We start from the raw sequence: 23,920 nt of genomic DNA, 5'->3' as shown, positions 1-23,920 counted from the left end.
TTTACTAGAAACACCACCTGGGTTGACCATACCCAACCCACCTAGTCTCCTCGTACGGTATGTAACCTCCCTCTTGATTAGGTTAAGCCTATTCCCCCATAACAATTGGAAGAACAGGCTATAGACCCGGGTCCAGAGAGGTTCCGGCAAGATGCACACACTGCCGAGGTATATCAATAAAGGTAGCAGATAGCCTTTAGCCAGGGCAACCCTTTCCCTCAGGGTTAAAGACCAACCCTTCCATTGGTCCACCTTTTGGGCGGCGATCTTAAGTCTGCCCTCTCAATTTTGCTGGGGGTAGTCCCCGGGGCCAAATTCGATGCCTAGAATTTTGGCGGTGGCCTGGGGCCCTGGAAGGGTGTCCGGGAGATCAAACCTGGGATCTCCCCCTCCCAGCCAGAGACTTTCACACTTATCCCGGTTGATCATGGACCCGGATGCCTCCGAGTAGCGCACTACCTCCGACATGACCCAGTCCACCTCCCCTCTCGAGGATACGAACAGGGAAACATCATCGGCGTACGCCACCACCCTCAGAGAGGACCCAGAGCCCGCCTGGTCCATCCCGACTCCCGCCAACGGTCCACGATCCTTAAGAAGGGATCGATCGCGAACACGTATAAAAGCGGGCTCAGCGGACAGCCCTGACGGACCCCAGAACCCACCTCAAAAGGGCGACCTGACCAACCATTAACCAGCGGAATAGTCTCCGCCCCTTGGTACAAGATCTCTAACCATTTTACAAACCTCCCAGGCAGACCATACCTCAAAAGGACGGACCAGAGGTACTCGTGGTTGACCCGGTCAAAGGCTTTCGCTTGATTTAATGACAGCAAGTACCCCTTCCAGTGACCTGCCCTACCCTGCTCCACTGCCTCTCGGACACCGAGCACAGCACTAAAAGTACTGCGGCCTGGAACAGAGCAATGCTGGGCCCCTGAAAGGAGCCGGGGTGCAAACTTCACCAGCCGATTAAACAGCACCTTGGCCAGAACCTTCCGGTCCGTATCGAGAAGCGCTATGGGACGCCAATTCACGATACGGGACGGATCCTTACCCTTTGACAGAATAATGAGGGCTGACTTCCTCATTGAGCCGGGAAGAGTGCCCGAGGAGAGACACTCATTAAATACCCCTGTCAAGAGGGGGACCAAGGAGTCCCTAAAAGTCTTATAGAACTCGGATGTTAAGCCATCCGGACTTGGCGATTTCTTGAGCCGAAGCCCATCAATGGCCAGTCTCACTTCCTCTTCCCTGATTTCTTCTGCCAAAACACCAAGAGAGGGGTCACCCCCTGGCTCAGGGACGGCTTCAGCCAGGAAAGCCGACATCCTGTCCCGATCCAGATCCTTCTTTTCCAAGAGGTGTGAGTAGAAGGATCTGACTACCTCCAGGATCCCTGATTTGGATCTGTTCAGGGACCCCGTACTGTCGATCAGTCCTGTCACCATCTTACAATTCACTGACATCTTACAGTTTCTGTAAGGGTCGGGCGAGCGGTACTTCCCGAAGTCCCTCTCAAAAACCAAAGATGTGTGCCTATCATACTGACACCTCTTGAGCAAAGATTTCACTCTGGAGATTTCCTCTCGGTCACCTCCAGTCGAGACAAGCTGCTCGAGTTTCCTCCCCAGAGCCTGGTACAAGCGGTGCCTGTTCAGACTCCTGAGGCTCGAGAGCTGACGGAAGAACCCCGCCACCCGCTTTTTGAAGATCTCCCACCACTCTGACTTACTACTACAGAGATCCAACAGCGGTACCTGGCTCTGAAGAAAATCCTCGAAGGATTGTCTCACCTCCGCTTCTTCCAGCAGGGATGAATTGAGCTTCCACAGCCCTCTTCCCATCCGAGGAGTCTCTGCAACATTCAGAGAAAAGAAAATTAGACAGTGATCGGAGAACTCCACCTCAACGGCGTACACAGCAGAAAAGTTGGCGTCCTCCTTAAAAAAAAACCTGTCTATTCTAGACCTACTGCTACCCCTATGGTAGGTGAAACCCCTGTGACCTGGGGTGTGCCAGATGTGGACATCCACCAGGCGAGCTTCACTGGCTATGCTATTCAATGCGACGCTATCATAAGCCAGGCGATCTCCGGGACCCCCCCGGTCACGGGACCTCGTAATGGTGTTGAAGTCCCCACCGAAGACCACCTGTCGGCTCGTAAAAAGAAAGGGCTTGATCCTCAGGAAGAGACATTTGCGGTCCCACTTGGACTGCGGGCCGTTGATGAGCCGGAGCTCTTGTCCCCTCATGAAGACATCTAGGATCAGGCACCTCCCCATTTCCAACTCAGTAACCCGTCGGCATTCAACTGCTGCAGTCTTAAAAAGGACTGCCACCCCGCTATACGGCTCGGCCGCAAGAGACCAGTATGAGGGCCCGCACCTCCACTCCCTCCGTGCTTTATAGATGGCCCCCATGTCTGTTAGTCTGGTCTCCTGCAAAAATAAAATTTCTGCCTCAATCCGGGAGAAAAAATCAAAGGCCGTGAAGCGAGCCGCATCTGACTTAATGCTGGCGACATTAATAGACGCCAGCGTCAACGGGGCGAGTTCAGCCATCATGGGTGATCGAGTTGGATGGCCAATTTCTTCCCTACCCCGCTATCACCTCCACCTGGGGAGGGGTCAGACACCTTCCTTTTCAGGGAAGCTCCCGATGTGTCCATCCCACCCCCCCCGGTGTCCTCGCCCCCAGGTTCCAGGTCTGTCCCCCCCTCAGGAGGAACAATGCCCCCTGAGGGACGGACTCCGCCATCCCCTGAAGGACCCTCCGGTGTTGCCCCCGGCCCAGTACCCTCGTCTTGCGGTTCATCATCTGAACCTCCGAGGGAGCTGAAGCGGTTGGAGAGTCTGATCATAGGGGGGCCAGCGGGCCCTTCCGTATGCACTCTTGTGGTCGGGGGCGGGGGAGACTTTGAAGGCTTGTCAGCCTTCCTCCCCACCGCTTTGCGCTTGGCACGCCTGGTTTTGCCACCTGGTGCTGTAGGCTGCTCTTGGACATCCTCATCAACACTTTCATACTGAGAGGAATTGTCCGAGTCAGCCACTTTCTCCTCTCTCTCCATCCTCCTGATCTCCTCACTCACCGCACTCTCCCCCAGGGCCTCAGAGGCTTTGGCCACGGGCCTGGAGGGAGGAGCAGGCATCACCCCGGTTGCCCGAGGCTCCACCTGTCCCTTACCTCCCTTGCGCTTTTCCTGCTTCCGCTGGTACGCAGGGCCCCTTGCAGCATTGCCCTTCCTCACTGGCCCCTCAGCTCTTCCCCCTCCGCCACCACCTGCCACAGCAGAAGAAGTGCCACCAGGGGTTGCCCCCCCGCGGTCTCCCCCCACCGGGACTGTGGCGGCATTAGAGAAAGAGCGAGGGCAGCGGCTGAGAGGGTGACCCAGGTCACCACACAGGTGGCACCGAATGTCTTTGCACAATGCAGCCAGGTGACCTACCCCACCACACAACGCGCACTTCTGCACCTTGCAGTTGGCGCTGAAGTGGGTGGGGTCGCCGCACTTGTGGCAGACCCTCGGTTGCCCCTGGTAGAAGACCAGGATCCTGTCCCTTCCCAGGAACGCCGAGGAAGGGATGTGGGTGACCGTGCCGCCAGAAACCTTCAGTTTGACCATGAAGGTCCAGCCCCCCGACCAGATGCCAAACTCGTCCCTGTTCTTTTTTGGGACCTCGGTGACCTCCCCGTAACGGGAAAGCCACGTCATGATGTCCACGCCTGCGAGTGACTCGTTACATGTAACCACGGTCACTCGCTTGGCGGAATTTTGGCGAGACACCGCTTGAGCCACGAAGTCTCGCCATCCGGGCTCTTCTCGCACCAGCTCGTAGTTTGACCAGAAGAGCTCAAGCCCCTCTGGCCGCACGAAGCTGACGTCAAAGAAGCGGGACGCCGAAGGATGTATCAGGGCAAAGATGTCATTCGCCCCGAAGCCCATCTTAAGGAGGAGCTCCACCACCTTGCTCTCAGGTGGACAAGCTTCACTGCCCCCCCACCTAAGACAGACCACATTCCTTCTTGGCGGCCCCTGCCCGGCTGTGGGGAGAGACCAAACAGTCCCTCCCTCCCTTTGATTTTGGAAGGCTGCTAGGCCATGTCTCTCCATCCAGAAAGACAGGTCCACTGTCCTCCCCTCTACCATGATCGATCTTTCTCCCCTTTGGAGGGCCTCCAGGAAATGGCGGTGCAAACCGCCGTCCCCGGAGCCCGGAGGCGAGGAGACCCCCCCGGAACCACCCCGACCCCCAGCCGCGACCCCCGCATAATTACGTTGGGGCCTCGCGGCTGGGGGGGCAGACGGGCCAGCCCTCCCACCACTACCACCACTTGTGCCAGCACCCTCATTCACTCTCCCGTTCACTCTTTTATTATTTCCACTCGCTCCGGCACTCACTCCAGCATTTACTGCCACATTCACACTCGGACTCACTCCCTCATCCATATCGCTCACATCACCATTTATGTCCTCAAACAGCTCTTCAAAAATATCTCCTATCTCACTCCCACTCTCACTTCCAGATAGACCACTATTTGCATTAGCAGACTTGGTGTTGCAGTACCCCTGCCTGCCCGCTGGGGGCCCTGACTGGCCAGTGCTCTGCTCCTTGGAGCTGCTGGCACTGCTCCAACTCTTGTCCAGGAGTGCCGCTGCCCCTTTAAATACCTCCGAGCAGAGCGCACTCAGTACGCCCTGCCCGAGCCTGGGAGCAGCAGCAGCTCCTGGGTTCTCTGGCTCCACTTTTTTTTCTTTTTGCGGTGTCTTTGCACTGAGGGCAGGGACAGCCACTGCCACCGCACCCTGCCCTCTGCTGTTCACCCCCGCCGGCTTCCCAAGGAGCGCCAGAGCCCCCGCACCACCAGATGGAGGTAAGCGGGCTGGGGACCCCGACAACTCCCTACCGACTTTTGGGGGCACTATGCTGCTTGGGGGGGTAGGCGGGACAGGAGGCAGCGGACCCGCCAAGGCCACGCCCCCCCGCCGGCCGCAGCCACCCCGGGCAGAGCAGTGACCCCTTGCGAGGCCACGCCCTCCCCAGGTGACGCGGGCACAGCGGGCGGGACAGCGGCCGAGGAGGACACGCCCCCCCGCATGCCGCAGCCTTTGCAGGCCGGGCAACACTCGGGGAGGCCACGCCCCCCTCACGGACCGTCACTGCGCCCCTGAACCCACCACTTGATGTTGGCAGGGCTGGCCACTCCCCCTCATCACCCAGCGGCGGTGGTGCCGCCAGCACGGACCCCTTTTTGGGTCTACGCGCCGGGGACCCCGCTCTTGCCACGGGCGCCGTCAGAGGAGCTACCGGCCCCTTGCATTTTTTTAGCTGCTGCTTCACAGCAGCCTCCACGCCCTTTCTATGCCTCTGGACATAAGTGGACCAGACTTAACGGACCCGTGCGTGGGGGATCCAGAGACCCTAGCACTCACCGCCGGAGGTGCGGTCCTGGCTGTACCCGTGCTGAGCGCCAGGCCAGCCCCCCCTGCCACCGGGGACTGAGCCCGGACACCACTACTGCCAATAACGCCAGCGGCTGTTACACCACGGGCACCAGCACCGACCTCCATGTCGCTGCCTGAACCCTCACCACCAGATGTGACGGTAAGGTCCAGGCACACATCAGCTCCGGCGCTCAGTCCCAGGGAAAGTCCTCTTTCCTGGGAAGGGGGCAGATGGAAAGTCCTTGCAGGAAAAAACCTCCCTTCCCAGGAGCTTAGCAAGACCCTAGCCTGCAGATGCTCAGCACAGATGCTCCTCCTCTTCCTGGGCGTGCTCTATCCTCCAGTCACCTCCAGAGCTGCGGTTACTATTCTGCTGTTACATCATGTCTTATCCTCCAGTCACCTCCAGAGCTGCGCTCACTATTCTGCTGTTACATCGTGTGTTATCCTCCAGTCAACTCCAGAGCTGCGCTCACTATTCTGCTGTTACATCATGTCTTATCCTCCAGTCCCCTCCAGAGCTGCGCTCACTATTCTGCTGTTACACGGAAGTGTGAAACAGGCCTAACCTTAAGATGTACACTGTGGTGTAGTAACCACTGAGTCCAGTAGGGGGCGCTGTGTGGATGTCCCAGGAGAAAGGATGAGTGGCAGAATACGGAATGGCCATTATGTATCTCAAAGTGGGTGGCTTTGGGATGGAGACTTGTGTGTTGATCAGCAGTGATACTGCTGAGGTGTTGTTTCAATATGTCGGGGTGAAGTCTCCAGGTAACTAGAGAGATGGGTGGGCATGGTTACCTACAAACCACCCAGGGGGTGTGTTTAAAGAACACTGTTGTAAAGAGTGTGTAAAGGCTTGAAGGACCTGTGATGAGGTCAGAGTCATGGGACCCGGTGGGCGTGGCTATGGACCATATAATGTGGCCAGGGTAGGTCACATGGGGTGAATGCTGGGACCCGGTTGGTCCAGCGTGGAAGGTCCCGCTGAGATGGGGCTTTCTGCCTGACAGCACGTATGGACGCTGTGAGTAATGGCTGCAGGTGCCTGAGAGTTCCCTGGAGGGAATGAATGTCTGCAGTATGGAGAAGCAGCCATGAGAGAACCCTGACGGGGTGAGATATAACTGTGAGGCTGAAAAGCCTGCGTATTGGACATTGCTGACAGAGTGAAGCTCTGCCATGGACGCTATGCCGTTTATACATTGCTGGTCATGGTTTATGATGTTTAATAAACTGCATGGACCGTTCTGAGTTTATAGAAAACCTGTGCCGGATCTGGTTTTGTGGCTGCCAAGCGAGTGTCCCCCAACCATGAATGACAGCGCTACCTCACATTTGGTGGAGAAATGCTATGGGCAATGTTGTAGCCTTGTTGCTGGGAGCAAGAGAAGAGGACTGCAAAGTCGGTTGCTGAGGGCAATGCTGAGCCAGGAGGGCTGACGGTTGGGGAAGCCACTGCCCGGCTGTGGTTCTGGAACCATGGGGCGGCCTAGTGAGTAAGACACTGCCGGATCAGTGAGCCCAGTGCGGATCCCTGGAGCACGTGGTGTGACCTTGGACCTGGTGAGGCGTGAGTGTTGGGCAGTCTCAGGAGGAGACGGATGTCCTGAAGAGCACCCGCTGAGCCCCTGGACCTGGTGAAGCCGGTGTGTTGGGAAACCCTGAGAGGAGGGTCGGTTGCCTGAATAGCACCCGGTGCGCCCTGTGTGTTGGACGGTCTCAGGAGAGGAGACGGAACGTCCTGAATAGCACACAGACAGGACACGGGAGTTTTTTGTGTGGTGTTTTTTTTTCCTTTCTCAACTCAGCCTGCAGTGGTTCAGTGGGAGTCAAGAAGGTGACAAGCGGCTTCTGGTAACTCGGCAGGGTTACGAAGGGGACAAGCGGCTCCCTGTAACTCGGCGGGATTTCGAAGGGGACAAGCGGCTTCCGGTAACTTGGCGGGGTTACGAAGGGGACAAGCGGCTCCCTGTAACTCGGCGGGGTTATGAAGGGGACAAGCGGCTTCCTGTAACTCGGCGGGGTTACGAAGGGGACAAGCGGCTTCCGGTAACTCGGCGGGGTTACGAAGGGGACAAGCGGCTCCCTGTAACTCGGCGGGGTTACGAAGGGGACAAGCGGCTCCCTGTAACTCGGCGGGATTACGAAGGGGACAAGCGGCTCCCTGTAACTCGGCGGGGTTACGAAGGGGACAAGCGGCTTCCGGTAACTCGGCGGGGTTACGAAGGGGACAAGCGGCTCCCTGTAACTCGGCGGGGTTACGAAGAGGACACCAGCCGCAGTGTGTGAACAGCAGCCGGTGGTGTCGGTAATCGGTGACAGCAGGAGCTGTGGTGGTGCCAACAAGGACTTGTGTGGTATCGTAAAAGAGACAAACTGTGTTGTGTGAACTGTAGTCTAAGGAGACCGATATAACGGACATGGGGAAATCCCAAAAGGGGCGGTGGCCCAAATCAGGGTGGTAGCCCAAAAGGGGGTGGAGTCCTAGAAGGGGGCGGTGACCCAAATTGGGGTGGTAACCCAAAAAGGGGTGGAGTCCCGGGAGGGGGCGGTGACCCAAATTGGGGTGGTCCAGAAAGGGGCTGGTGTGTCAAAAGAGGAACGGCAATGTTCGTGTATGTTGTTTTCTGAATGTGGAATATTCTTTCCGGATAATGACGGGCAACAGGTGTGTACCGTAATGCTGCACCGAGCAGGAGTCTCGGGTCGGCTGGATTCAAAGTGTCAGGTGACTGACAGGATCTCCTCTCACTTTCTGTCTGACCGAGAGAATGGTGATACAGACAAGGCGTGCACTCTGTGGATATGAGGTAGGTGCAAGCTGAACCTGGAACTTAGTCCAGATGGTCATCCAGTGAAGAGAAACAGCTGCACTCTGGGAAATTTAATATTTTTTTTTTTTATTTTTTTATTGAAGACACCACAGGGGAATAATGCGTTGAGGTAACTACACCACAGACGGCGCTAGCTGCCCCACGCTTCCAGCTCATCTTAGGACCTCTGCCTGGTCCCTGCCAGACCGGACTTCTACATATGGCACTTTAGTGAGGTTTGAAAAAGACCCGACATAGGGTCGAAACGTTACCTCAACGCACTATTCCCCTGTGGTGTCTTCAATAAAAAAAATTTTTTGCATTGAAAATCAAAATTTCCCAGAGTGCAGCTGACCGAGAGAATGGTCCAGGTTCGCTGTAAACATGGGGACACAGTGAAATATACGGTAGACAGAGTGATGTTTGAGGGGCCCGTAGGTGGTGAGTGCCAAGGGGGCGGGATACTACGGGACTTAGTCTATGCCTTGGAGAGGGGCCGGGACTTTGTCGTGTTTGATGACATATGGCAGGAGGTTGGAGACGTTTCTACTGTTGGGCTAACAGATATTGAGACGGTGACTGCTGCTGACGTGGACAGGTCAGAGGTAGAATTGACCGGAAGAAGAAGTACATCTGCCCAACTTACGGACCTGACGTCTCGTGATATGACGGATGGTGGGCTGGGAGATGAGACGATTGGGGGGAAAACACGGTTAGTTGGTAACTGGAAGAATTACTCGACAGGCCGGGGTGACTCAGACTCTGGGGGTGACTGTGGCTCTGAGAGAGAAAGAGAGCACAGAATAGAATGGCTAGAGAAGGAAGTCTCTGAGCTCAAAGGTCACCTGTCAACGTGGCAAAATGTGAACAAGACGCTTAGGGAAGAGATGGAAGAATATCTCGAACAAGAAAGAGTCCTGAGACAAATAGCCGAGCACAGGGTTGAGGAGCTCGAGAAAGAAGTCTTGGAGCTCAAAGAAACTGTAAGTGGTCTTCTGCGGGAGAAGAACTTTGACAGTGATGAACAGCGGCCGGGTCCGACTGGTGGTGGAACGGAGCTGCTGGTGCCTGTCTTGGCAGACGGTCATGAAGAGATGAGCTCTCGTGACGTTGGGGAGCTAAGAACTGAAGAAGACAGTCACCCGATCGGGTCAACTGTAGTGAGGGAAGTGTCCGTGGTAAAGCCAGAGCCTCCTGGCCAGGAAGAGAGCAAGGCCACGACCTTCAAGTTTGTGATTGATGTACCAAAAGACATGCAAGAGGCCTGTGTTGAGGAAGGTGTGCATGAGGCTTTCAAAGAGGCGGTCAAAGTTTGTAAGGTGCACTGGGCGCCTGAGACTTGGCAGTTGGTGATAATGTCAGCCAGGGAAGACACAGCAAAGCGGGTGGCTGTCCTGAAAAACATGCATCTGCAGTGTCTCCATGTCAAACAGTTGGTTAGGCGAAGTAATATGAAAGCTGCTCGACGCCTAGACTTAGCAAGAGAGGCTATGGATCGGTTGGGTTTGCGGAAAGAGGTAGTTCCGGTTCCCAAAGGTCTGATTGGGAGAAGCTCCGGTGTGGTGAGTGTGAGGATCCCTCCGGATGATGAAGACCAGGTATCCAGTGAAGAGTGTAGGATTCCCGTCCTGGTGGTTGACTCCGTGGAAAGCCAGAGAAACTTCCGGATATATCGAGTGGGGTACCTGCAAGAGATTGAGCCGTTGAGGCTGGACCGTCAGCGAATCAATAAAGAGGTAAGGAATACCAGGTGACGGCCGCCTTCAACCCAAGATATAAGGACCCGAAGGGTTCCTCCAAGAAGTGACATGGCAGATGGCCGAAAAATGTCAGCAAGTGGTAGTTCGACTGGCAGGACGACGTTGAGAGACCGTAGTTCCTATGAGACCCTGAATGAGTCAGACTCATGCCAGACAGTAGGCCTGATTAAGACTGATGACCGTACCAACCGGGGGAGCTGGTCGGGGAACGGAACAAACAGGGAGAGGAATGTGGTGACTAGACAGTGTCTGATGATGCAGACAGACTGTAACTGGAGGGCCAAAGATCAGGGCCGGTATTTTGACCGCTGGAGGCGGGGGAGGTCTAACGTAGAAACGAGGCCGTATGACAGATGGAGACGGTTCTCTCGACCTGTGGGGCAAGGTGTAGTGAGTGCCCGGTCGCGAGACCCTGGTGTAATGTTGTGTGTTCAACCCCACAAGTTTGAACAGAGGGGGGAGTTATGTGGTGTAGTAACCACTGTGTCCGCTAGGGGGCGCTGTGTGGATGTCCCAGGAGAAAGGATGAATGGCAGAATACGGAATGGCCATTATGTATCTCAAAGTGGGTGGCTTTGAGATGGAGACTTATGTGTTGATCAGCAGTGATACTGCTGAGGTGCTGCTTGAATGTGACAGGGAGAAGTCTCCAGGTAACTAGGGAGATGGGCGGGTCAGTTACCTACAAACCCACCCAGGGGGTGTGTTTAAAGAACACTGTTGTAAAGAGTGTGTAAGTGCTTGAAGGACCTGTGATGAGGTCAGAGTCATGTGACCAAGTGGGCATGGCTATGAACCATATAATGTGGCCAGGGTAGGTCACATGTGGTGAACGCTGGGACCCGGTTGGTCCAGTGTGGAAGGTCCCGCTGAGATGGGGCTTCCTGCCTGACAGCACGTGTGGATGCTGTGAGTAATTGCTGCAAGTGCCTGAGAGTTCCCTGGAGGGAATGAATGTCTGCAGCATGGAGAAGCAGCCATGAGAGAACCCTGACGGGGTGAGATATACCTGTGAGGCTGAAAAGCCTGCGTATTGGACATTGCTAACAGAGCGAAGCTCTGTCATGGACGCTATGCCGTTTATATATTATCCAACAAAAAGAAGGAAGCAATGCCTAAAAATTCAAACTTTATTATGACATAATAAAATATCACAGAAAAAATCCATTGATATATATAGAAACATAATTATGCGGGGGACGTAACACACAAAAAAACGCACCTAGGGCAAATGGCAATGCTGCATATATTGTGGTCTTATAATTCCCTAGCAAACAGTGAAGCCACAGAAATGCACAGATTTAATTTAATAGTAAGAACACAGTGGTATATGAAGGTGCCAAATATAATAAAGCACATGGAAGTGCAGAAGACAAGCCAAATTGGGGATACTGGGTAATGTGGCATACATAAGCACTAGTGGCAATAAGAGCATAAACCCAGCATATACCCAGGCGTTGATGTAAGGTTGCTGCTAAAGCATATTTACCTTAAGGTGCGGGCAGGAAACCCCTGACGCGCGTTTCGCGTTAGCTTTCTCAAAGGGGAATATGATTAGACTGCCCCTGCACTCTTTTATATAGCAGTGGAGTGAGTGGGGAGGCGGCATTGATGCGGGCTTCCTGTGCACGGCCCGGGCAAGCATCGTCATTGAACGGCGCCGTGTGAAGCCGCGCCTCCTCCAAACTCGACGCGTCAGAGCAGGAGAGAGGAGGCGGCAACACAGGGACGCGTCGCCATGACGACGCCAGAGACCCGGACAAACATCGTCATTGATCGGCGCCGTGTGAAGCCGCGCCTCCTCCAAGCTCGACGCATCAGAGCAGGAGAGAGGAGGCGGCAACACAGGGACGCGTCGTCATGACGACGCCAGAAACCGGACCACGCACAGGAAACGCCGCATCAAACAGAATACATGCGCTAAATAGAGGTAAAAATTCCCTATGTTTCCAAATAAAGACATGCCCTTTATGAAGGGGAAGAGGGGACTAAAAATGCGAACGATAAATCTAGTTACTAATTAGAGCATATAGTACCAATACCAATAACACGATAAACTAGATTATTTGAGTGAATATGCATTGAATAAACAAGAAAAGTGCTGAGACAATGTAGTGCCATTGGGAGAATATCATATTAATGAAATAATCACAATAAATATTTTTAAAAGAAAGTCCCCCAAAGGAGGAGGAAAGGAAAAGGACATCCAAGTCCATGTGTGATAAACGACCACATGATATATAAAAGATGTGAGACATGTAATATATAATATAAAAATAATAACAATAATATGTTCCTTCAAATGCGACAACTGGAAAAGGGACAAGCGTGGAACCATGACATTTCCTCCAAATAACGCAGAGGAAGGAGCAGACTTGGAACGCCACATCCACACCAACATTCAGCCAGGAGCAAAGGCAGCCATATTTCAAAACATCTAAAAAAAATGATAATGATAAAATTAAAATCAAAATTAAAACAAAGATTAAAAAATAAGAAGGGGATAAAGGGGGAGAGAGAAAAACAGAGCTTATAAAAGAAAATTACAAAAACGGTGCGAAACTGATAACTTCATTAAGACCGTCAGGCTGTACAGAATGAATCCTGGATATCCATCGTGCTTCCAATTGTGCAAGCATCTTTCTCCAGTCACCACCCCTAACATCGACATGCACCTTATCTATTCCAAAGGCCTTCAATAGACTAGCATTGCAATCGTGCGTTAGTTTAAAGTGCCGTGGTATCGGTTTTAGAGAGGAGGTATCCTGTATATCTGCGGCATTCACGATGTCGCGATAGTGCTCCCTAATTCTAGTCTTTAAAGGCCTTGAAGTTAACCCGACATAGATTTTGGGACATGGGCAGTGGGCATAATACACCACTCCAAAAGAATCACAGGTGATATGCTGCGTAATCGAAAAAGTCTCACCATTACTGGATTCAAATGTAGTGGCTCGTACCATATTGGGGCATGCAATACAACTACCGCATGGGAAGAAGCCCCAGAGAGGACCCGTGGATCCAAAAGCCCTCCCCGGTTGAGGACCGGGATAATAACTTCAGACGATATGATTTTTCAAATTAGGTGATTTCTTGTAAGTGATGGATGGATAGTCTAAAAGACATTTAGCCAAACATCTATCCTCTTTTAATATGGGCCAAAATTTCTTTAGGGATTCCTGCATGCCCCGCCAATTGGTATTAAAAGTCGTAATAAACTCTCATGATATGGCAGGGCTCAGAGCGGGACCTCCTTGATTTTGTTGGGACATTAAATGACAACAAGCTGAATATTAAGTTAACATGTAAATATAGTCAGTCCTCCATTGACTTTCTTGATATTTTGATTACCAATCGCTCGAGTGGTTTCTTGGAAACCAATATTTTTCGCAAAGAAACATCTGTTAACTCGCTCCTCCATGCCTCTTCCTCTCATCCCTGCTCTCTGATTAAGAGTATACCTAAGGGTACCGTTACACCTAGCGACTCACCAGCGATCCCGACCAGCGATATGACGCGGTCAGGATAGCTGGTGAATCGCTAGGTGGTCGCTAGTGAGCTGCCACTCAGGCAGATCTGACCAGCGACATCGCAGGGGACGGGGATCGCTACTTACCTGTCAGACGCGGCGATCCTGCGTCCTCCCGCCCGGCTCCACGCGTCGCTCGTCGTCACAGCAGGAAGCTCCGCAGGAAGTGACCGACGAGGAATGGTCCAGCAGCTTCTCGCGCGATCAGCGATAATCAGCGGGGGAGCCGGTCGGAGGTAAGTATCATATGCAGCGATATCGCTAGTAATATCGCTGCAACGTCACAAAATCGGTTTATGATGTGTAATAAACCGCATGGACCGTTCTGTGTTTATAGAAAACCTGTGCCAGATCTGATTTTGTGGCTGCCAAGCGAGTGATCCCCTACTTAAATGACAGCGCTACCTCACAATACGCTGGTTAAATTAATGGAGCGGAGATGTGGCCTCTAAAGTTCAGCTTTGTTCCATCCCCTTCCAGTGAGAGTACATGTTCAGACCAACTCTGGATGACTTACTGGAGAAGACCTTAGACGAGAAGAAAGCTTTGCTGGAACTGAAGAACTTCAGGAAAAGATCTTTTCGGCCTTCCCAAGAACAAACCATCAATACAGAGGGAAAGGAAAGTCAGGCCGGTGGAATTGCCCCAAAGGGAGATGGGGTAGAATTAGTTTTCTCTCCCAGAACCAACGACAGAACAAACAATAGTAGGAGGTCATATTTCAGAGTTCCTCCCTCAGTGGCACACAATTTGCTCCAACCGAGAAGGATTAAAGATGGAGTTCTCCTGTCCTTCACGAAGGCTGAGTCTAACTCATGTTTCTTCTCCAAAATTATGAAGCACCCTGATATCCGGTCTGCAAGGGTTACTCTCTTCAGGAGTATTCTCTACAGTACCAAAGGGGGTCATTACTCTCGGCTTTTCCTGGTAAAAAGAACAAGTGGTGTCTACAGAATCATCATAAACGTAAGACCTCTTGAACAAATACATAATTTACAGAAGGTTCAAGATGAAGCCCATAAAGTCTACGGTTCCCTTGATAGAGCAGAACTTCGTAATGGCAACCATCGATTTACAGGACGCCTATTATCATGTCCCCATCCATCCAGTCTACTGAAAATTTCTAAAATTTTGCGGTCACCCAGGGAAATAAATACTCCATGTTCAGGTCAACGTTCTTCTGTTTGAAATATCAGCACCTCAGATCTTTACAAAGATCATGGCCGAGGTCGTTGCTTTTATCAGGAAAGAAAACATCTGCAAAATCCCTAATCACAACGATTGCCCTCATGGAACATGTACAGAAGACAATACAAATCTTGACATCTCTAGGATCCCTGGTGAACCATCAGAAGTCAGACTCAGGGTACCGTTACACCTAGCGATGCACCAGCGATCCCGACCAGCGATATGACGCGGTCAGGATCGCTGGTGAATCGCTGGGTGGTCGCTAGTGAGCTGCCACTCAGGCAGATCTCACCAGCGACATCGCTGGGGATGGGGATCGCTACTTACCTGTCAGACGCGGCGATCCTGCGTCCTCCCGCCCGGCTCCACGCGTCGCTCGTCGTCACAGCAGGAAGCGCCGCAGGAAGTGACCGACGAGAAATGATCCAGGAGCTTCTCGCGCGATCAGCGATAACCAGCGGGGGAGCCGGTCGGAGGTAAGTATCACATGCAGCGATATCGTTGTAACGTCACAAAATCGGTGACTTTACAGCGATATTGCTAGCGATATCGCAGTGTGTAACGGGGGCTTTAGTCCCTTCTACTACAAAAACCTTCCTAGGTATCCTACTGGACTCTCAGAGACAAACATTCTTGTTCCCAAAGGAAGTAGTTACTATTTCCTCTGTGATGCTGTCATGGAGGGTGATTTGAGAAAATGGAATTAGACTTACCGGTAACTAAGTTTCTAAGAACCCTCCATGACAGCACGGGTAATTCCCACCTTTTTCTTTATTATTTCTTATACAGTGGGTACGGAAAGTGTTCAGACCCCTTTACATTTTTCACTCTTTGTTTCATTGCAGCCATTTGGTAAATTCTATAAAGTTCATTTTTTTTCATTAATGTGCACTCTGCACCCCATCTTGACTGGAAAAAACAGAAATGTAGGAATTTTTGCAAATTTATTAAAATACAAAAACTGAAATATCACATGGTCATAAGTATTTAGCCCCTTTGCTCAGACACTCCTATGTAAGTCACATGCTGTCCATTTCCTTGTGATCCTCCTTGAGATGGTTCTACTCCTTCATTGGAGTCCAGCTGTGTGTAATTAAACTGATAGGACTTGATGTGTAAAGGCGCACACCTGTCTATATAAGACCTCACAGCTCACAGTGCATGTCAGACCAAATGAGAATCATGAGGTCAAAGGACCTGGCCAAGGAGCTCAGAGACAGAATTGTGGCAAGGCACAGATCTGGCCAAGGTTACAAAAGAGTTTCTGCAGTACTCAAGGTTCCTAAGAGCACAGTGGCCTCCATAATCTTTAAATGGAAGACGTTTGGGACCACCAGAAGTCTTCCTAGACCTGGCCGTCCAGCCAAACTGAGCAATCGTGGGAGAAGGTGAGAGAGGTAAAGAAGAACCCCAAGATCACTGTGGCTGAGCTCCACAGATGCAGTAGGGAGATGGGAGAAAGTTCCACAAAGTCAACTATCACTGCAGCCCTCCACCAGTCGGGCCTTTATGGCAGAGTGACCCGACGGAAGCCTCTCCTCAGTGACAGACATATGAAAGACAGCATAGAGTTTGCTAAAAAAAACACATGAAGGACTCCAAGACTATGAGAAATCAAATTCTCTGGTCTGATGAGATGAAGATAGAACTTTTAGGTGATAATTCTAAGCTGGTTGAGTGGAGAAAACCAGGCACTGCTCATCACCTGCCCAATACAATCCCAACAGTGAAACATGGTGGTGGCAGCATCATGCTATGTGGGTGTTTTTCAGCTGCAGGGACAGGACGACTGTTTACAACTGAAGGAAACATGAATGTGGCCAAGTACAGAGATATCCTGGATGAAAACCTCTTCCAGAGTGCTCTGGACCTCAGACTTGGCCGAAGGTTCACCTTCCAACAAGACAATGACCCTAAGCACACAGCTAAAATAACAAAGGAGTGGCTAGGAGTGGCTTCAAAACAACTCTGTGACCATTCTTGACCGGCCCAGCCAGAGCCCTGACCTAAACCCAATGGAGCATCTCTGGAGAGACCTGAATATGGCTGTCCACCAACGTTCACCATCCAACCTGACGGAACTGGAGAGGATCTGCAAGGAAGATTGGCCAAGGATCCCCAAATCCAGGGGTGGAAAACTTGTGGCATCATTCCCAAGAAGACTCATGGCTGTACTAGCTCAAAAGGTGCTTCTACTCAATACTGAGCAAAGGGGTCTGAATACTTTCCGCACCCACTGTATTACTTTGAATCCGGTGATAAATATTATTTGAAGGATTCACACTCATTTAGAAGCACTGAGCAGAGGACATGGGATGAGCTTTGTGACCTCTTTGTGTTTCCTGCCCTTATTAAGGTGGCTGACGTCCTCCTGTGGTGCCGTGCCGGAGGGTTCTTAGTAACCGAGTTACCAGGTAAATCAAATTCTATTTTTACATGCGTTTTTTTTTGAGCTTCACATAGAAGCTTATAGAGAAAAAAAGCACCAAAACCGAGTTCAGCAGCGTCTGTGGATCACGGGGGGCGCAGATCTCATGAAATCACATCCGCTTTGCTTGGACAGTTGGACCATGTTCACACGTATTGTAAATGCTGCATTTTTTCTGCTTTTTTTTGCACAGAAATTCTGCAGTGTATAATTTTCCAAACACAGTGGATGTGATTTCATGAGAACTGTGGTCTAAAGACGCTGCTGAACTGGGCATTTTTTTTTTTGCCTCTATGGAGCTTAAAAAACGTAAGTAAAAAACTGCAGATAGTTTATTAAGTGCAGAATGAAAGATTCTAAAAAAAATCTTAAAACACGGATACATATCTGCACCAAAAATGCATCAAATAAGGAGGAGAAGATTATTATTCTGTAGTTTGGTGCGGATCCTGCAGAAAACAAAAAACACAGTATTTCTGCACCGTGTGAACACGGCCTTACAGACACCAGACGCTGGATGTCGTATAGTGACCATACAGAAAGATGAGAGAGTTCTGGCAGGCCCGACTTTAAATGAATGAATAAAAAATAATTCACAGGTCCCAACCGTCCCAGATACAGCGGACAGTTCCGGGTCTGGGTCTACACTCTGCAGTCCCGGGTGTCTGCTGATAATCCATAGGTCCCAACCATCCCAAATACAGCGGACAGTTCTGGATCTACACTCTGCAGTCCAGAGTGTCTGCTGATAATCCACAGGTCCCAACCGTCCCAGATACAGTGGACAGTTCCGGGTCTGGGTCTACACTCTGCAGTCCCGGGTGTCTGCTGATAATCCACAGGTCCCAACCGTCCCAAATACAGCGGACAGTTCCGGGTCTGGATCTACACTCTGCAGTCCAGAGTGTCTGCTGATAATCCACAGGACCCAACCGTCCTAGATACAGCGGACAGTTCCGGGTGTGGGTCTACACTCTGCAGTCCCGGGTGTCTGCTGATAATCCACAGGTCCCAACCGTCCCAGATACAGCAGACAGTTCCGCGTCTGGGTCTACACTCTGCAGTCCCAGGTGTCTGCTGATAATCCACAGGTCCCAACCGTCCCAGATACAGCAGACAGTTCCGGGTCTGGGTCTACACTCTGCAGTCCCGGGTGTCTGCTGATAATCCACAGGTCCCAACCGTCCCAAATACAGCGGACAGTTCCGGGTCTGGATCTACACTCTGCAGTCCAGAGTGTCTGCTGATAATCCACAGGACCCAACCGTCCTAGATACAGCGGACAGTTCCGGGTGTGGGTCTACACTCTGCAGTCCCGGGTGTCTGCTGATAATCCACAGGTCCCAACCGTCCCAGATACAGCAGACAGTTCCGCGTCTGGGTCTACACTCTGCAGTCCCAGGTGTCTGCTGATAATCCACAGGTCCCAACCGTCCCAGATACAGCAGACAGTTCCGGGTCTGGGTCTACACTCTGCAGTCCCGGGTGTCTGCTGATAATCCACAGGTCCCAACCGTCCCAGATACAGCGGACAGTTCCGGATGTGGGTCTACTCTCTGCAGTCCCGGGTATCTGCTGATAATCCACAGGCCGCAACCGTCCCAGATACAGTGGACAGTTCCGGGTCTGCACTCTGCAGTCCCGGGTGTCTGCTGACAGTCCACAGGTCCCAACCGTCCCAGATTCAGCAGACAGTTCCGGGTCTGGGTCTACACTCTGCAGTCCCGGGTGTTCGCTGAATGTCCCTCACTGCCATCGACCCTCTCCAGCGCTACACACACATTACTCATCCACTCTATACACATGTATACACTATACACACACACAGATGTACGCAGTATATACACACACGTACATGCTGACACATACACACTATGCCCACACATACGTGTACACAGTGACAGCAGCCGAGACCGGAGGTGCCGGGATTTCTGCACATTGCTTAGACTCCAGACTGAATAAGCCAGAGGGTGTGATAATATTTCCTTGCTTCCACCATTTACAGATCAGTAAAGTCTCGATCCTCTGATCTCCATCATCCACCACTTCTTCCGGTGTAATGTTGAGAAGAGTATATACACACACTCACACACATACAGTATGCACAGTCACAAGCATTGAAGTGTATGCAGGTAGTATTCTATCAGAATAATAGGTACTGGTATAACCCTCTGCCTTTTATTGTGCATTTTGCAGATGCCACCAAAGAAGAGATCCCAAGGAAAACCATCCAAATCCACCATATCTGAAGCCCCTGAGCAGGGAGAGGAGGGATGTGAGGAGAAGGGACGTGTGGTGAGTGAGAGGGAGACGCAGCTCCAGGATGAACACAACCAGCTTATGGTCGAGCAGGAGGGACTGAGGCGACGACTCGAGCAACTGCGGAGGGACAACGAGTTCCTTCAGGAGGAGGCTGAAAAGGTTCGGGTAGAGAGCCAGGAATACTTGCTATATATGAGCAAGAGAAGCCAGCGACGCCAGGACGTCATCATCAGCCTGAACGACCAGAACCAGAGGGAGCTGCAGAACATCCAGCGGCAGAAACAAGAACTGGAGTTCAAATTTTCTGATGAAGAACAGAAGCTGCGGGACCTCCTGCTCCGAAGAGAAGCCGATCTCAGCACCCTGAGGAAGGAGCTCCTAGAACTGCAGCCTATGAGAGAACTGCAGAAGGAGCAAGTGTCCATCATCAAACGTCTGAAGGATGAAGTCATGGCGCATCGAGGGAAGCATGCCGAGGCCCTGCTGAGGGTGAAGAGCGCTTTCCTGAGAGAAAAAACACAGTGCCAACACAACTCAGAGCAGCAGCTCAACCAACTGGCCCAGAAGGCCCAGGAGGAGGCCAAGAAGGCTCTTCAGGAGGTGAGCACCAGGGTCAAGGAAGAAAACCAGGGCCTGAGACAAGAACTGCTTCATCTCATCCAGCAATACCGACTCCTGCAAATGCAGAAGAAGAGACTTGAAGAAAAGAACAAGGCACTACAGCGGGAGCAACAATGCCACGAAGAGGTGGGGAACGTCCAGAGGAAGCTCAAGATGGCAGCCATCCTCCCGAATCCATGACACGCGAAGCCTGGAGAAGCACTGCCCCGATTATCATGTACTTCTGATGATCTGATGGCTTCAAAGATCTCTGTATAATTCGTGTGTCCTAGATATATCAAAACACAAGATTCAACTTCCTGTCAGCCATATTGGTGTCATGTATCTGTCCTCCCTAATAAGTAATGACTGTGGATCTTCCCCTCATCTCTTCCAAATATACTTGTAAGCTGAACATGTACATGCCTTATACAGGGTTTGAGGCTAATACGTGTGGACTTGAGTAGCACTCATCATCTACAGACAGGCGGTCGACTTCCCACAACTCAGTATGCTGGGTAGTTACAGACACTAATGGGCCCTTCATAACCATCCTAGGTCTCAGCCTTAGTGATTAGGAGAAGCCCAGGGATGCAGAATAAATCCCCTTCATTACCCCCTGGCACAAATACCCATCAGACTGGACACACCGATCACTCGTTTCCATACTCAGTCCACACCAATGTGGAGTTCATCTATGGCCTTCATGTGTTGGATCATGGTGGCACCTGATGATGATCAGTACCATTCGGGGGTGACTCGGATATTCAGACTAAAATAGTAGGATTAGCACAACCTCAGTGTTTCATGCGTGGTCCAGATAGTGGTCACTCTCCAGGGGATGAACACCTGAGGAATATAGACCTTTGATGACCACCATCATCATGTGATTGCCTGCAGAGTGAACTTGTCTTGGATCAGCCAGTGCCTGTCTTGAGATTTGCCTGTGACGTATATGTGACTGTATTGTTCCTCCTGTCAGTGGATAATGGATTAGAGCGGTTGTCAGTCATCATTGTCTCCCCCCCCCCCCCCCCCGTGGTCCATATTTTATGAAAAATCTCAACAACTTTCATAAATACTCAGGAGCCAAGGATATGTTTATTCAGCAAGTCACACCCTACAGTATATATCTGTATATCCCATGTCCCAAGGTGCTCCACATTCACTATACCCCATGGAGCCCCAACTTCTCTTCCAGGAGGGCAATACTTTACATGATTCAACCCCCATACCATAAGAGACATTTCATCTACCAAAGTCCTTCCGTTCCACATGTCCATACGCCTTCGTGTCTCATTGGCACCGGTCATCCATTTTCGACCCACGTTTTCTTGTGCCCCCACATTTGTCAAAATGAAGTAAAAGCCCTCAGGGTCATTGTGTTCGCTCGTGAATGTGCCTTCATCCACTCTGCTGTGTCTTTTGTCTCAGCAGCCCTCCTCCCCCGTGAGATGATAAATCAGATATCTCCCTCTATTACTTGTCTTCCATGGCCGCCGTCAGCTGTGTGGTGTCTTGTATTGTGAATATTTGTGTAGGTTTGGTGGAAGGGAAAGGCGCGCAAGGATTGTGGCAAAGGAAGGTTAGGACAGACTTGGCTCCTCTGAACAGTTCCTCCCTGAATTTGATGATTGTGAGGGAGTAGATGCACATATTACTGAAGGAGCTGGAGACAATCAGCATGTTACACAGCATCCGCACCACGTTCACCGGATGGTAGAAGTCATAGCGGTTGACCGGCGGATACGTGAACCTTTCCAACACCTTGACAACCATTTTAGGCAACCAGTGAGCAAGAAACGAGATGGATATCATTGCCAGGAGAGTCACAGACTTTTTCCTCCTTGCCACCTCTGGGTCCTCAGATTGCTTTCCTGTAGATGACCACTTCAGGCTTTGTCGCACTCTAGTTGTTACATGGATATGCCACACTGTTAAGCCATTGGTTAAGACTAACGATACTAGCGGGAAGACTATCCAAACAGTGGTCTGAATGTGGTCGTAGACTGACAAGAAAGGTATTGAGCTCAGATTGCGATGCAGGGAACAAATGTGATAGAGACTCCCATCTGGTTGGGTGGTACGGACTGATACATACATCCAGAAGGTAGGCATGGCCACCAAGAAAGCGCATGCACATACTGCAATGATGACCCACCGCGTTACAGATGGCTTACAAAACCTGAGCTTCAGCTTCATACAACATATGATGATGTAACGATCCACTGAGAAGGCCACGGTGAGCCACGTGAGGGAGTAGACACATGTGAAGTAGATCCAGTTACTGATCCCACAGGAGGGTTCAGGCCACCACAGTGTAATATCCACATAGAAGTAGAAGATATCTCGGAAAACCGTCACCACCAGCATGAGCAGGAAATTGGCCAAAGCTAAGGACACCAGATAGTAGATAATGGACTTGGACATGTCCAGGTTCCCCTTCCACAGTACGGCCATGGTCACCAGGCTGGCTGCAAAGAGAGAGAAACCCCAGTCAGCCACGATTATAATAAATCATGAGCTTTATAGGACCAGTGACACCAAACATCAGCAGAACTGCAAACCTTCCTGAGCAGCGATCATAACCATAAGTAGGTGTTTTGCCCTAAGATTCAGTCCTTCAGAACAGTAGCCCACTGCAATAAATGGATCAAGTGAATGAGGTGAAAGTGGAGAGGTGAAGATGGGATGATGAAGGTGGAGTTAGAGGGAGAAAGATGAAGGCAGAAAAGGAAACATGGGTGAAGATTGAGAGATGAAAGTGAAGGAGAGGTGAAGGTAATAAATAAAGTGAAGGGTAGGTGATAGTGGAGAGAAGAAAGTAGGGAGCTAAAGGGTGAGAAGTGAATATGGCGCGAGGTGATGATAAAGGTATAGATCGAGAGGGGTGTTGGAAAGTTCATGGTGGAGAAGTGAATATAGAGGGCTGAAGGTGGAGGAGTAACACTGTAGAGATGAAGATGGAGGGATGAAAGTGGGCAAAATCTAAAGATCTTATACATGAAACTTTAGGCCAATCAATGAATTATAACAATAGCGGTGATAAGAGCATCGAGCCTCACTAACATGTAGATGCACGAATACAAAATATGGGATGATGCCTTTTACCCAAGCAAAATCCAAGTAAAAGAAGGCGCTTCATCGTCAATCAACCTGCTTTATTGTGGCACCATAAATACAGGCGCAGCAGCAACGTTTCCACCCATAGAGTAGACCAGCATCACAAATACCCAACGTGCAAAAGTTGCTGCTGCTCCTGTATTTGTGGGACCACAGTAAAGCAGGTTGATCATTACTGGATGCTGAAGCGCCTTCTTTTACCTGAGTCAATGCTTACAGTGGGGGAGGTGGTTCACTACGTGTAGGATGTATTGGAGCTAACCCAGACCAGTGTGGTCCCAAACAGTTGGCCACCTTCCGACTAACAATATTATGTTCACCAGGACCCCTGTATATACACCTCCATTGTATGTCTGGATGTTAGAATACCACAAGTTTGTGATCTAAGGGCTTTACCGCAAACCGCTGCTACATCAGATGTGATGGCACATTTATGTTAAAGGTATTTTGAGTTCTCACTACACCATAGCTAAGGAGCAGTCAAACATTTATACATCTAACAGCCATTCCTCCTGACCCCCCACACACACAAATGCTCATTCATGCAGGAGTTACCTCTCGAAGCCCCACCACACGTGAATTCGCGTTCATCAAAGTCATCTGCTTTAACTTCTCATACAAATGAACACTTACTCTACTGAGAGTTCTTTCATGAATTCTTATTCAGCCAACAGCTGTCTCTCCTGACTTGCCCCATACGCATGAATCATAGAATCATAGAATCATAGAATCGTAGAGTTGGAAGGGACCTCCTGGGCCATCTGGTCC

At 51.0% G+C, this 23,920-nt stretch overlaps 2 protein-coding genes across 3 annotated transcripts in view; one reads left to right on the top strand and one right to left on the bottom strand.

The window, feature by feature from the left end:
* The window catches only part of LOC141065364 (uncharacterized), a 30,346-nt gene extending 8,840 nt beyond the window's left edge, over positions 1 to 21,506 (top strand). Inside the window, exon 2 of the mRNA XM_073557807.1 lies at positions 19,364 to 21,506. Within this exon, the coding sequence (XP_073413908.1) occupies positions 19,364 to 20,230 (867 nt within the window). The 3' untranslated portion in view covers positions 20,231 to 21,506. The remainder of the gene's footprint in view (positions 1 to 19,363) is intronic.
* Positions 21,052 to 23,920, bottom strand: part of LOC141065362 (probable G-protein coupled receptor 139) — a 51,846-nt gene continuing 48,977 nt past the window's right edge. Inside the window, exon 2 of one of the 2 annotated variants that reach the window (XM_073557805.1) lies at positions 21,052 to 22,503. In XM_073557805.1, coding sequence (XP_073413906.1) covers positions 21,509 to 22,489 — 981 coding nt within the window. In that variant the 5' untranslated portion in view covers positions 22,490 to 22,503 and the 3' untranslated portion in view covers positions 21,052 to 21,508. The remainder of the gene's footprint in view (positions 22,504 to 23,920) is intronic. The other variant, XM_073557806.1, reaches the window with a different exon arrangement.

The sequence above is a fragment of the Dendrobates tinctorius genome, unplaced genomic scaffold (genome assembly GCF_039654945.1).
Source record: "Dendrobates tinctorius isolate UK_male_01 unplaced genomic scaffold, ASM3965494v1 ptg000251l, whole genome shotgun sequence".
In the NCBI taxonomy this organism is placed as follows: domain Eukaryota; kingdom Metazoa; phylum Chordata; class Amphibia; order Anura; family Dendrobatidae; genus Dendrobates; species Dendrobates tinctorius.
Note: the sequence above shows the minus strand (reverse complement) of the source record. Positions and strands in the feature narration are given on the sequence as shown.